The sequence below is a fragment of the Suricata suricatta genome, chromosome 9, assembly GCF_006229205.1.
Source record: "Suricata suricatta isolate VVHF042 chromosome 9, meerkat_22Aug2017_6uvM2_HiC, whole genome shotgun sequence".
Lineage (NCBI taxonomy): Eukaryota > Metazoa > Chordata > Mammalia > Carnivora > Herpestidae > Suricata > Suricata suricatta.
Genome location: NC_043708.1, coordinates 94389112 through 94401128, shown reverse-complemented (window position 1 = coordinate 94401128; position 12017 = coordinate 94389112). Strand labels below are relative to the sequence as shown.

Here is a 12017-nt window from a genome sequence, read left to right as displayed (position 1 = left end):
TGTCATTGAGGAGGCATGTATGAGGTCAGTATAACCGGAAGGCTTCCTTCCTCCTTTCCCTCCTTTGCAGGAGAAAGCATGCTTTCTCACCCCAAATCCTTGGCTGTGATGAATGCTAAATGGTGACCAAGGTCAGTTTACCAACCCAGACTTGATTGAAACTAAAAACTTTGTTTGCAGTATCTAATTAAAATACATTGTAGCTTGAAAAAGGCTCATTGTTATCTTGTGATGTGGCCCTAGGGTTACTAAGCAAAGACCTATTCCAGAATCTGACTTTTTCCTTTCAGTCCCTTGGTAAAGAAATGGATAACTTTCAAAAGAAAGAACATTTTTGTGTAGAATTTACTGGGGCAGGGTAGATTTAAATAGCTGGTTTTGTTTTTTGAGTATGATAAAGAAGTAATCTGTACAAGGCCAGACCATTTAGAGGATATTGAACTTCTTATTCTTTTTTTTTTTTTACATTAGTCATGAGTTGCTTTATCTTCTCTTTGTATGGGAGGACAATACAGTCATAATGTGTTTTTTTCTTTTTTCCTCTTGTTAAGGATTCAAGTGGACCAAATTGCCAGTAAGGCCCAAATTATGAGTTCTAGTAACTCTTCTCTTTCATAATTATTTAGAATGCCCTAATTATTGTCAGCTAGTTTTCAAATTCATTTTATTGTCACAAAGAAAAATAGGAAAGAATAATGGCTATCTCTCACCATTACCTGAAAGAAACACAATTTTTATTAATATCTTTATATTCATAATAATGGCATAACACAAAGGCATAGTCTCATAGAATACAAATGAATTGTTATAGGATTCTAGTTTTTCTGTCTTTGAATTTTAAGTCATTTCAAACTTGCAGAAAAGTAAACTAAGGAAAAAGAAGGAAAGTTTATTAGGAACAGAGATAGCAATTACAGAACTGCATTTTTGTCTCTATGGCCTACACCTTTGCTGAGGTTGTAGCTTTATAATCTTAGAGAATCAGTTAGAACTCCATTTCAGGGGGAACATAATAGCTGCTCTCTTGGGGACCATTCTTTCTTCCCATACTGAAAAAATAAAAAATCAAGTGATAAGAAAGACCTAAACCTTATCCTTCTTATTAGTGCTACCCCCAACCCCAGCCATTGGTAGTACCCTAGGGTCTTTTTGTGAGAGATGCAGAAATGTTGATGATAGCCTTTGCCTCACTTAAGTGATCCACAGAAGTATTAAATGATCATCCCATGGTGGTCACTTGTTTGTAGAATTTAACCATGGGCAGTAGTGCTCTCGAAGGGACTCAAACCTATCAATTTATGTACCTCTGCCAGTTAGACCCCTAGTACTTGCTATATGAATATTTTAGCAATATGCCCATGTCTCAGCATTTGTTTGGTCTTTGGTCATCTGGGCATTTATGTAGCCATGATACTTGCCACCATGTATTTCATTATTTCAGTTTCAGAGATACAACTTTCTTCTTTATTATTAACCCCTTAAAAAAACACCCAAAACCAGTATATTTTAAAGTATGTTAATTGGGGTGCCTGGGTGGCTCAGTCCATTAAGTGTCGACTTTCAGGTCATGATCTTGCAGTTTGTGAGTTCGAGCCCCACGTCAGGCTCTGTGCTGACAGCTCAGAGCCTGGAGCCTGTTTCAGATTCTGTGTCTCCTTCTCTCTCTGCCCCTCCCCTGCTCATGTTCTGTATCTCTCTGTCTCAAAAAATAAACACTAAAAAAATTATGTTAATTAAGATGACCACTGTTAGATACAATTAGATGTTTAGATATCCTTGACAATGTATTTAACTTTTTTCTTTCATAATTTAATCTGTTCCCAATTTTGTGCAGAACTTTCCTGATGTATGACACAGAATCTACTCAGAAATACCTTCTTACCTGTTTTCCAGTACTTATCCTGCAGCCCTTCAGGGCTCCTTGATGTTAGAAGTTCTCTAGGCTTGATTGTAGTTGAGGCAACCTGAAGGAGGTTTTTTGTTCATTAGTCTGTTTTCAGATGGCCATGGATTCTTTAGATAACCCAGCAGAATTAGAAAAAATAAAGAAATTTGGGGGTTCACGGAAGTCTGCTTGTCAGCATCGCTTTGCTTTTTCTAAGTTGTCCCTTAATAGTTGATGTCTTTCAAATGGATTCAGATCACATTTCTTATCTCAGAGCAGAATATTTTGAACAAGAACTTAAACCGTTTTCATTTTATATCTAAATCATTAAAATAGAGTAAAATTTCCCAGTACAAATATAATAAATTACTCTTCCCATTTGATTTATATTTTCTATAACTGAGACTAGAGAAACAGTTTCCTCTTTCATTGTCTATAGCAGGTAGCTTAAAAGAAGATCATACCCCGCCCCCATGTCTACCATGGTTTTATCATAGCAAATTGGGAAACTGAAAATTAAGAATTCTAAGCAATAAGCATTGAAAAATAAGAGTCCTTATTCCTTGACCTTTTTCTCTGTCTTCCTTATTCAATCCTGTGGGAGGACAGCTTTCACAACTGTGGGCCTGAGAGATTATAATAATCAGGTATGTTGATTGTTTCCATCAATTAAAAAAAGGTGTAAAATAAGCTTCCACTTTCCCCCTTTTAGTCCTTCTGTCAATGATGCTGGTGAATAGGACTTTTAGTTCTGTGCTCTTGAGTTAGTGTCACCTGAGGGGAAGAAATTGGATTTTTTTCCATGTTTTGTTTTGTTTTTGTACTTCATAAAATCAAAGGCAAATTCAAGTATAATTATCCTATCAGTGTATATATTTTCCCTCCATCCATGATTAACTGAAGAAACAGTCAAGCTTGGAGAATTTAGATTTCTGGATTTTAAACTGACTGTTTTAAATACAAATTTAAATTAAAACTTTTTAAAAAGACCTTTTTCTGATACTAGTTTGAAAAGTAAAGTTTAAAGAATAATTATGGACACGATACCCTGGTTGGTCATCTTCCACCAAAACTCAGTCAGTTACAGTCTTTGTAAGCATCAGCCCTTTCCCAGTTTTGTGACCTTATTACAACAAAACAAAACCGTGAATAACACCTGAGAGGGAAGTCTCATAACGGGAAACACATCACTGTAGAGAATTGATTTCAAACAGGAGAAATTCCTTCTTTTTAACATGAAATTATAGAGCAGACCTGTTTCAAGACAGTGCCTAAAAATAGGAGCAGATCTCTCCATTCAGACTACCTTACAGCTATGTCCATGATAGTAAATACTTGGAACATATTTCCTTACCATCTGCTTGAAAGGCTTCACGTTCTGGTAATCAGACATTTGAAATTCTACCTGGTTCTCAGTAATCCATCCTGTATTTATGGGTAGTTCAAAGGCACATGTCCTGACCATATAAGCAGAAACACTAAAAATAAACTCAGTTTTTGAAATATAGAATATATTTTCAAGTATTTTTTATGATAGAAGGTAAGTGGAAATTTACACAATTTGTTCCAGGTCCAACCTAGGAAAAGCTTTTATTTTGACCTACTCTGCTTAAATCGATTCCTTTCTTTCTAGTAGCACAGTTGTTGTCAGAAGTAATTTATAAGTTCTATTTCATCTTGATGACTTAAGGAATAATATCCACTCTCTTCTGCATTTACCCAGCAAAAAGTCAGTGCTAGCAGAACATGGTCTTTAATAACTTATAGACAAATATGTTGCTCACATATAAAATCTAGGAGCCTTGCTCTTAGAGTGCACGTCCCAAGTTAGTGGAGGCCACCAGGCTAAATATTTCCTAAATTTCTTAAGATACCTTGCTTTTTCAAATAAGAGATTATGTACTTGTTGATAGAATTTGAATAATAAACTCTTCCCAAAATTTTTTAAGCAATTAATTCAGAATAATATTTGTGTAATAATAATATCTATTATAAATATATTTTATAAATTGCTTTTAATTCTCACTAAAATATTATGAGCATTTTATCTCTGTTTTATACATTACATACCTTGAACAGCTTGCCTAATATCATAAAGCTAATGAGTACAAATCTGGAATTTGGCTCTAAGCCTTCTAATTCTATATTCTGCACCTTGCTACTCTATCTTACTGCTTTAGATAAATTGGACTTGAAGGGTCAGTCTATCAAGCTCAAGTAGCAGCTGCTTCTTTCATTTATAACATATGGGTTTTATTCATATTAGTTATTTATCAATAGGAAATGTTCCTGTTAAACTCAGATTTATAAAAGCTCCATCAAAACTGCTTTATTACTATATTAATCAGTTACTGGATAATATTTTTATATGAAAAGTCTCTGACACAGGTTTCAGAGCAATCAGTGAATCATACATTTTCCTATATTACTCACAAAGATAAATTGTTGTTTTTTTCTAAATTAAATTCCATCTCAGAAAAAGATATTTTTAAATACTGAAAGTAAAAATTGCATCCCTTTTTAAACCTGGGAATAGACAAGAATCCCATAGTAGATGGAACATGAAAAATAAGGGGATTGGTGAATTATTCAATAAATTACACTGGACACTTAGCTATCCTTGTGGGAAATTTTTAGTTAGAACCCTACTTTATATGTTATAGAAAAATAAATTCCAGGGGAATTAAAGACCTAAATGTGAAAAACAAAACTTTAAAAAGAAAACAAGAGATATCTTTATGACATTGGGACAGGGAAGGACTTCAAAACAGGACACAAAAAACACAGGTTATGAATGAAAAAGGTTGATATATTTGACTTCCTGGAAATTAAAAACTTCTCTGCATCAGAGACTCCAAAAACAAAATGAAAAGACAAGCTACAACTAGGAAAATGTAATTAGCAGTACCTATAGCCAATGGGGGAGGATTAGTACATAGACTGTGATAAATATCCTCATTTTTATATGTTCCTTGAACCATAGTTCTTTAGATAACATTCTCTCACTAGCAGTATCAGCATCACTGAACCAAGTGTATTAGAAATCAGGATTCTCTGGCCCCCACTCAAGACTACTGAATCAGAAACTCTGGAGCTGGGGTAGTGCAGTCTTTAACAGGCTCTCCAGTTCTGATGCATGCTAAAATTTAATAGCCATTGTTTTAGAGTAAACTCGAATGATAATTAATGAAAAGAATAATTATGAAAAGATCCTCAGTCTCACCTTCAGTCAGAAAATGTATGACAGTGAACTACTTTTTCATACCCATAAGAGTAGCTAACATTTAAATCTTAAGTTTTAACAGGGATGTAGAAAAACTGTAGCTTTGCTGTTGAAAATATAAATTGTCACAACAGTGTTGGGGGAACAATTTGGAAATGCCCAGTAAAGTTGAAGATATGCTCTATAGCCAAGTGTTTCTACTTTTAAGTATGTACCATAGAAAAAGCTCTTAAAGATACAGCAGTCACAAATCAAGGATTTTTATTGTAGCGCTGTTTGAAATAGTGAAAGTTTATGATAACTGTCTATGAGTAAAGAAATGAATACATTGGTTTTGGGTTTGTTTGTTTGTTTGTTTTTTTTATCCCTGCAGCTGTTGTATAATCTGTTTAAAAGTCAAAGAATTTTGGAGCAAATGTGTCCAAATGTTAGCATCTTTTAAGTATGGCTAGTGATGTATGTGTACCTACTTTCTGTACTTTGTTTGAAATACTTCTTAATTTTATAATTAAAAACATTAAATGGGATATTAAAGTATTAGGAAGATTCCCATCTGGCTCTGTCTTATTATCAGGATTCTGCTTCAAAAGGTGATTGACTTTGGTCAAACCAGAATCTTCAATCTAGTTGAGGGGGAAGGTGTAACTAGACACTGAAAATCATTTTTTGAGTAGTAAATGCAAAAAAATAGTAAATGCAAACTAATTGGGTATACTTGAATAATTGCTGTGGTCCAAAGTAGAGGGACAAAGAGGCATATATCACAGGATCGTGTGTCCAAAATTATTAGAGTTGAATTTTTAATTAGTTTTTTGTTTGTTTATAAATAAAGCTTAAGTGGAAGAGAGCATGAAGGCTGTATCTTCTAAAGTGGTGCTTCTCAACTTTTTTTTTTGCTTATATCCCATTTTGTTAAATATAAATATCTTATGTTTATAGTTAATTTAATTTGGAATTTCACAATAAATTAAATACTGTTCTAAAAATTATTGAATAAAAGATTTTGTGATTATAGAAAGGAATCCTTTCCCCTTCCTCACATTTTTATCTACATATAGAAAAGGGATCTTCACTTTTTTCAAAAGTGCTAGAGGGAAAAGTCTAACTCAAGATGAGTTAGTCTGTGCTGCCATAACAAAGTAAGCCTGAAAGACCAGTGGCATAACTGCAGAAATTTAATTCACATTATATGTATACCACAAATCGTTGGAGGCCCTTGCCCCATGTAGTCCCTTGGGAACCCACATCAAGACACTGGCATGTTATAGCTTCACCAGTGAAGTAAGTACATGGCTTCTAAGGTGCACAAAAGGAGGATAAGAATGGAGTTGATACACTGATTCTTAATGATGTCAGCTGAGATATGAATATTTCATTTGTGCTAAGTTCATAGCTGCAAAGGAAGATGAGAAGTGTAGGTGAGCAAATGGAATGTTTGATGAGCACTGTCTTTGCCCCATGTTCTCTTTACTACTTTACTTGCACCTCATAGAAGGAATTAGAAAGCTAGCTTGATGCTGCTGGTTCTTGGTGTGAATGAATATTCTTTGTCAGCCAAAGCTTCAGGAGGGAAGGGGATTGAATGGTAGGACTTGAATACCAAACTCCACCTTGAACCTCCAAAAGTAACTTGATTTTGTGTATCTTACATTACACCTTCTCCTTCCCCCTCCCCCCCATCACATGATATCAAACTGAATGCTGAATCTGATTGTTTGCTACAGGCTTTTCTGTTCAGGATGTGAAAGATCAGACCACTAACTAGGTCATATGCAAAATTAAGTTTAAAGTGGCTTCCTGGAAGGTTTTTGTCATCTAAATCATACTTTAGTTCAAAGATTTCCTTTTGTATGTCTTAAAAGTATGAGAGAGGTCCTCATAAGCTTTCAGAAGAAGCTTCCAATCATTATGGTAGGAAATTATCACCTTAGTTCATTCAGCTGACTAGATAATATTTGAGTTTCCCTCTAAACTTGAAATCATTTTCAGTATCTTTGCTTTGAGAACTTAACTTCTTCAACTCAAGAAAATGAAGACTTTAAAGCCTAATGAATTGATTTATGTTTGTTATTTGAAGTTTCAGGTCAAGTTTTCAGATATAACTGCCAAATATGTCAGGCTCTTGAAAATTGTAATTTTTGTATTGCTCTAAAATACACAGAACAAAAAATTTACGTTTAGTGATACTGACTTAATTTTTAACTTTGAGAGAGGAGAGAAAGTGCTCGTGCATGCACGAGAGGAGCAGAGAGAGATGGAGAGGGAGGATCCCAAGTAAGCTCTGTGTTATCAGCGTGGAGTTTGACACGAGGCTTGAACCATGAACCATGAGATCATGACCTGAGCCAAAACCAAGAATCGGACGTTTAATCAGCTGAGCCAACCAGGTGCCCCTGTGATACTTACTTAGTATATTCACAATATTGCATAACCACCCCATCTATCTAATTCCAAAACATTTTCATGACCCCAAAAGGAAGCCCATGAGGCAATCAGCTCTCATACTTCCCTCTCCCAGTCCCTGGTTGCTACTACTCTTTCTCTGTGGAATTGCCTATTCTAGATATTTCATAGAGATAGAATCATACATGGCCTTTTGTGTCTGGCTTCTTTCACTTAGCATAATGTGTTCAAGGTTCATCAATGTTGCAGCATGTATCAGTACTTCATTCTTTTTCAGGCTAAATTTAAAACTTACAATTTTTAAAGGTTTCGGCAGTTGATCTTCTTTCTAATGCTCTAAAAATGGAGCAACTTTGTCCTTCATTTCATAAATCCTGACAAACATACTTTTGACAACCAACGAATCTCAACATGGGACAGAAAACATTTTTCTTGACATTTAAATCTTTTCAAAGCATATCAAATAATCTGATGTTTAACATATTTGCAACATGATATTTTTGCCTTGATTATCAAGCAAGGTTAAGTCTTCTACACCACTGGTCATTGTTTTGGAAGCCAGTGATTATCTTTAAATGACACATTATATCTGAAGCCAAAAATTCTCGTAACTCAGCCTTGCTGGACTAGAATGCCATCACTACACACTTAAGTCATTTGTTCATTTGTTCCCATTTGCTTGGATTTTGATACCAGTTTTAGTAAACTCTCCAGATTCTTTTTTCTATGTGTTGAGTCCCACATAACAGATGAAATAGGAATTAGTAGTTAAGTTTTCATTGTTTTAAAGGCAAAAAAAAATAATAATAATAGGACAGTGAGTTTGGTCTTTTTTCAAAAATATTTTTCTGACTTCCCTCTTTAAATCAACTTCTTTGGCACTTTCTCCTAATTTGAATTATCTTCTGAATTCTTTCTGGAATTTCTCTTCTATTCTGAAATTTCTTCTCTTTTTCTCTGTAGTATATGTTAAATTTGTAAATTATAGAATCCAAGGTTTCTCAAACTCTATGAAGTTTTCTATTCTTTGTCATCAAAAAGGATACTTTTTCCTTTTTTTTTAGTTGACTATACTTAATGTGATACCAGATTAGATTCAGGTGTACAATATAATAAGTCATCATTTGTATATATTGCAAATAAGGAAGCCCAGTTATCACACAGTAAGTCCATTTGACATTTATCGCCATACATAGTTACAAAAAATTTTTTTCTGGTAAGAACTTTTCCAGATCCACTCACTTAGCTACATTTAAATATGTGCTACAGTAGTATTTTTTAAAGTTTTTATTTATAAGTAATCTCTACACTTAATGTGGGTCTCAACTCACAACCCCGATATCAGGAGTCTCACGCTCTACTGACTGAGTCAGCCAAACAACCTTGTAATACATTAGTATTAGTTTTTGTCACCATACTGCACATTGCATTTCTATGACTTACTCATTTTATAACTTGGAATTTGTTCCTTTTGACGCCCTTCACCCACTTTGCCCATGCCCTACCCCCTGTCTCAGGCTATTACCAATCTACCTCTTTATCAGTGAGCTTGGGTTTTTGTTATGTTTTGTTTTTGTTTGCTTATTGTTTAGATTTCAGATATAAATGACATCATATGTTACATACCTTTTTCTGTCTGATCTATTTCACTTAGTATAATCAAGGTCCATTCATGTTGTCATAAATTTATGGCAAGATTTCATTATTTTTTATGGTGGAATAGTATTCTGTCTTAGACACACACATATACTGCATTTTCTTTATCCAAAAATGATAATTTGTACTACATTTTCTCAGATTTTGCCCATAATGAGGTTTTTTGATAACATAACCTATTTTGAGATTAAGTAAGTGGTATTAGTAATATTCAACAAAGTATTTTAGGAACTATTTTTTAGTTTATTTATTTTGAGAGAGAGAGATTGTGTGCATGAGCGGAGGAGAAGCAGAGATAGAGGAAAAGAGAGAATCCCAAACAGGCTCCATGCTGTCAGTGCAAAGCCTGATGCAGGGCTCAAACTCCCTAACCAGGAGATCATGACCTGAGCCTAAATCGAGAGTCAGATGCTCAACCGCGTGAACCACCATGCCACCCATAGTGTTGTACTTTTTAGTAATTGCGAATCTTTTAAGTTCCTTAAGGATAAAGGACTGTTGCGTTGTTTATATGTGTATTTCTAATCTTTGTATTTTTCATTATATGTTTGTACTTAATGTAAATCATTTTTGAAACATGGCAGAAAATAAAATTGACATATAAATAAGTGAGTAAGTGAATCTTCCTTTATTGTTAAAAGATAGACAACTAAAGACCTAGACTAATGTAGTGACAGGGGAAATAAAGAGACTTGGGAGAATATTGGGGAAAGACTTAGAGGACTAAATAAAAGATTAAAGTGAAGTGCATGACAAGGAACGAACACTGGGAATCTGGGGAAAAGGTGTTAAGTAACAGTTGGACAGGAAATGTCTATTTGTGTTTTGGTTTTTCCTTTTTTGAGAGGAGAATTATACATGTTATTGCTGGTAAATCTATTAGGTATTAGAGGGAGAGCTAATTGGGAAAAAAACCCATAAACAGTAGAATGAAAAATGCATAGATTTTGTGGATGGATTCTAAGATTAAACTATTTTATAGATAAATTCTGATAAGAGTAAGAATAGGCTGTTACATCATTTTAAACTTTTTTTAAAAATTGGGTCTGCATTTTAAGCTGTGCTTTATTGTGTAAGAATAAATTCTATTACCAGGAATGCCAATTTGTCCACATTTTCAACTGCAGCTGACTTCTGTTAAGCTACCAAAATTTCACTATATTTTTTGGTAACAGAATTTGTGGCACTTTTAAAGCTACTTTGTGGCAAACTGAACTGGGAAAGAAAGTTCTACAGTCCTCTGTATAGCAGAAATTATTTTAAAGGGTAGGTTTGGAGACAACATGATGTAGTTGCAGAATAGCTGTCTCCGCGTAGCAGCCACTGTTGCAGCTCTGTGAGTAATTACATCTGCACTGTGTGGAAAGGTTTGTCGGTAGTACTTCAGTATTTTTAGACTTCACTTCTGCCCCTGTACAAGAGTAGTATCATCAGTCACCTGTTGCAGGTTTTTGAGAATTAGAAAAGGGTCATAGAAGTCACCTCATCTGTTTTACAGTTGTAAGGAAAACTTGCCGGAGCACTGAAGCTTCATAGCCAATTACATGGTTAGGTTAAGACTAACTCATGAATATTCTTTTGACTTCTAGTCTAGTACTTTTCCCATAGTAGTACTATTTTGTCTAAACATTGATTTTATTTATACCTAGAATATAAGAATTAATAGGAAATTACCATTTTCTCCTAGTAACATTTTATGTGTGATATATTTATCAAACAACTTCTGTATTATTTTACTGATAAGAAAAAAGCCTAAATTTTTCCTTTGGCAAGTGATTCATCCATCTGGTTTAAATTTAGATGGTCAATATTTTTTAATTATTTTTTTTTTATTGAAGTATAGTTGACTCACAATGTTGCATTAGTTTCAGGTGTACAACATAGTGATTTGATAGGTCTGTAGGTTACACTGTGCTCACAAGTGTAGCTACTATCTATCACCATACAATACTATTATAATGCCATTGACTGTATTCCCTATGCTGTGCTTTTCATCTCTATGACTTAATTAATTCCGTAACTGGAAGCTGGTACTTCCAGTCCCTTCACCCCAGCTTCTCCCTTCTAACAGTCACCAGTTTGTTCTCTGTATTTATGGGTCTGTTTCTGCTCATTTTTTGTTTTATTTTTTAGATTTCACATATGAGTGAAATCACGTGGTATTTATCTTTCATGGATTTATTTCACTTAGCTTAATACCTTCTAGTTCCATCCATGTTGTCACAAATGGCAAGATCTCATTCTTTCTTATAGCTGAGTAATATTCTGTATCTTGACTATTATAAATAATGCTGCAATAACCATAGGAATGCATATATCCTTTTGAATTTATGGTTTCATTTTCTTTGGGTAAATACGCAGTAGTGGAATTACTTACTAGATCATATGATATTTCTACTTTTAATTTTTTGAGAAACATCCATATTGTTTTCCACAATGGCTATTACAGTTTACATTCCTACAGCAGTACACAGGTATTAGTAAGTTTTGTTGAGGCATAAACAAGTGTTTTTAAAATAATATTTCTTTTTAATCTTTTGTAACCAGAAAGAAGTTGAGAATTTTACAGACCTAGAGAAACTCTACCTCTACCTTCAGCTGCCTTCTGGTCTCAGCAATGGAGAGAAAAGGTAGATCTCTTGTTTTTGCCTTAAATTACAGTGTTTGTAGGACATTCCTAAGATCTGTGGGGGGAGTGTGTGTTGTGGTTGTTATTGTTGTATGCTGTTCCTAAAATCATCAGGAAACAGAATGGCAAAATAGTACATCTTTTTTTTAGTCTTTGATCATATTTGGGTAAGTGTTTACCTCTAGTTTTTTCTGATTGATTTGTGTACCTGGGTAAATGCT

The 12017-nt window shown here is 34.1% G+C and overlaps 1 protein-coding gene across 4 annotated transcripts in view; it reads left to right on the top strand.

Moving 5' to 3' along the window:
• The window catches only part of RFX7 (regulatory factor X7), a 134318-nt gene that overhangs the window by 74237 nt on the left and 48064 nt on the right, over positions 1-12017 (top strand). For 3 of the 4 annotated variants that reach the window (XM_029951384.1, XM_029951385.1, XM_029951387.1), the window contains one exon: positions 11715-11797. In XM_029951384.1, the coding sequence (XP_029807244.1) occupies positions 11715-11797 (83 nt within the window). Of the gene's footprint in view, positions 1-97; positions 132-11714; positions 11798-12017 lie in introns of those variants that run through there. The other variant, XM_029951386.1, reaches the window with a different exon arrangement.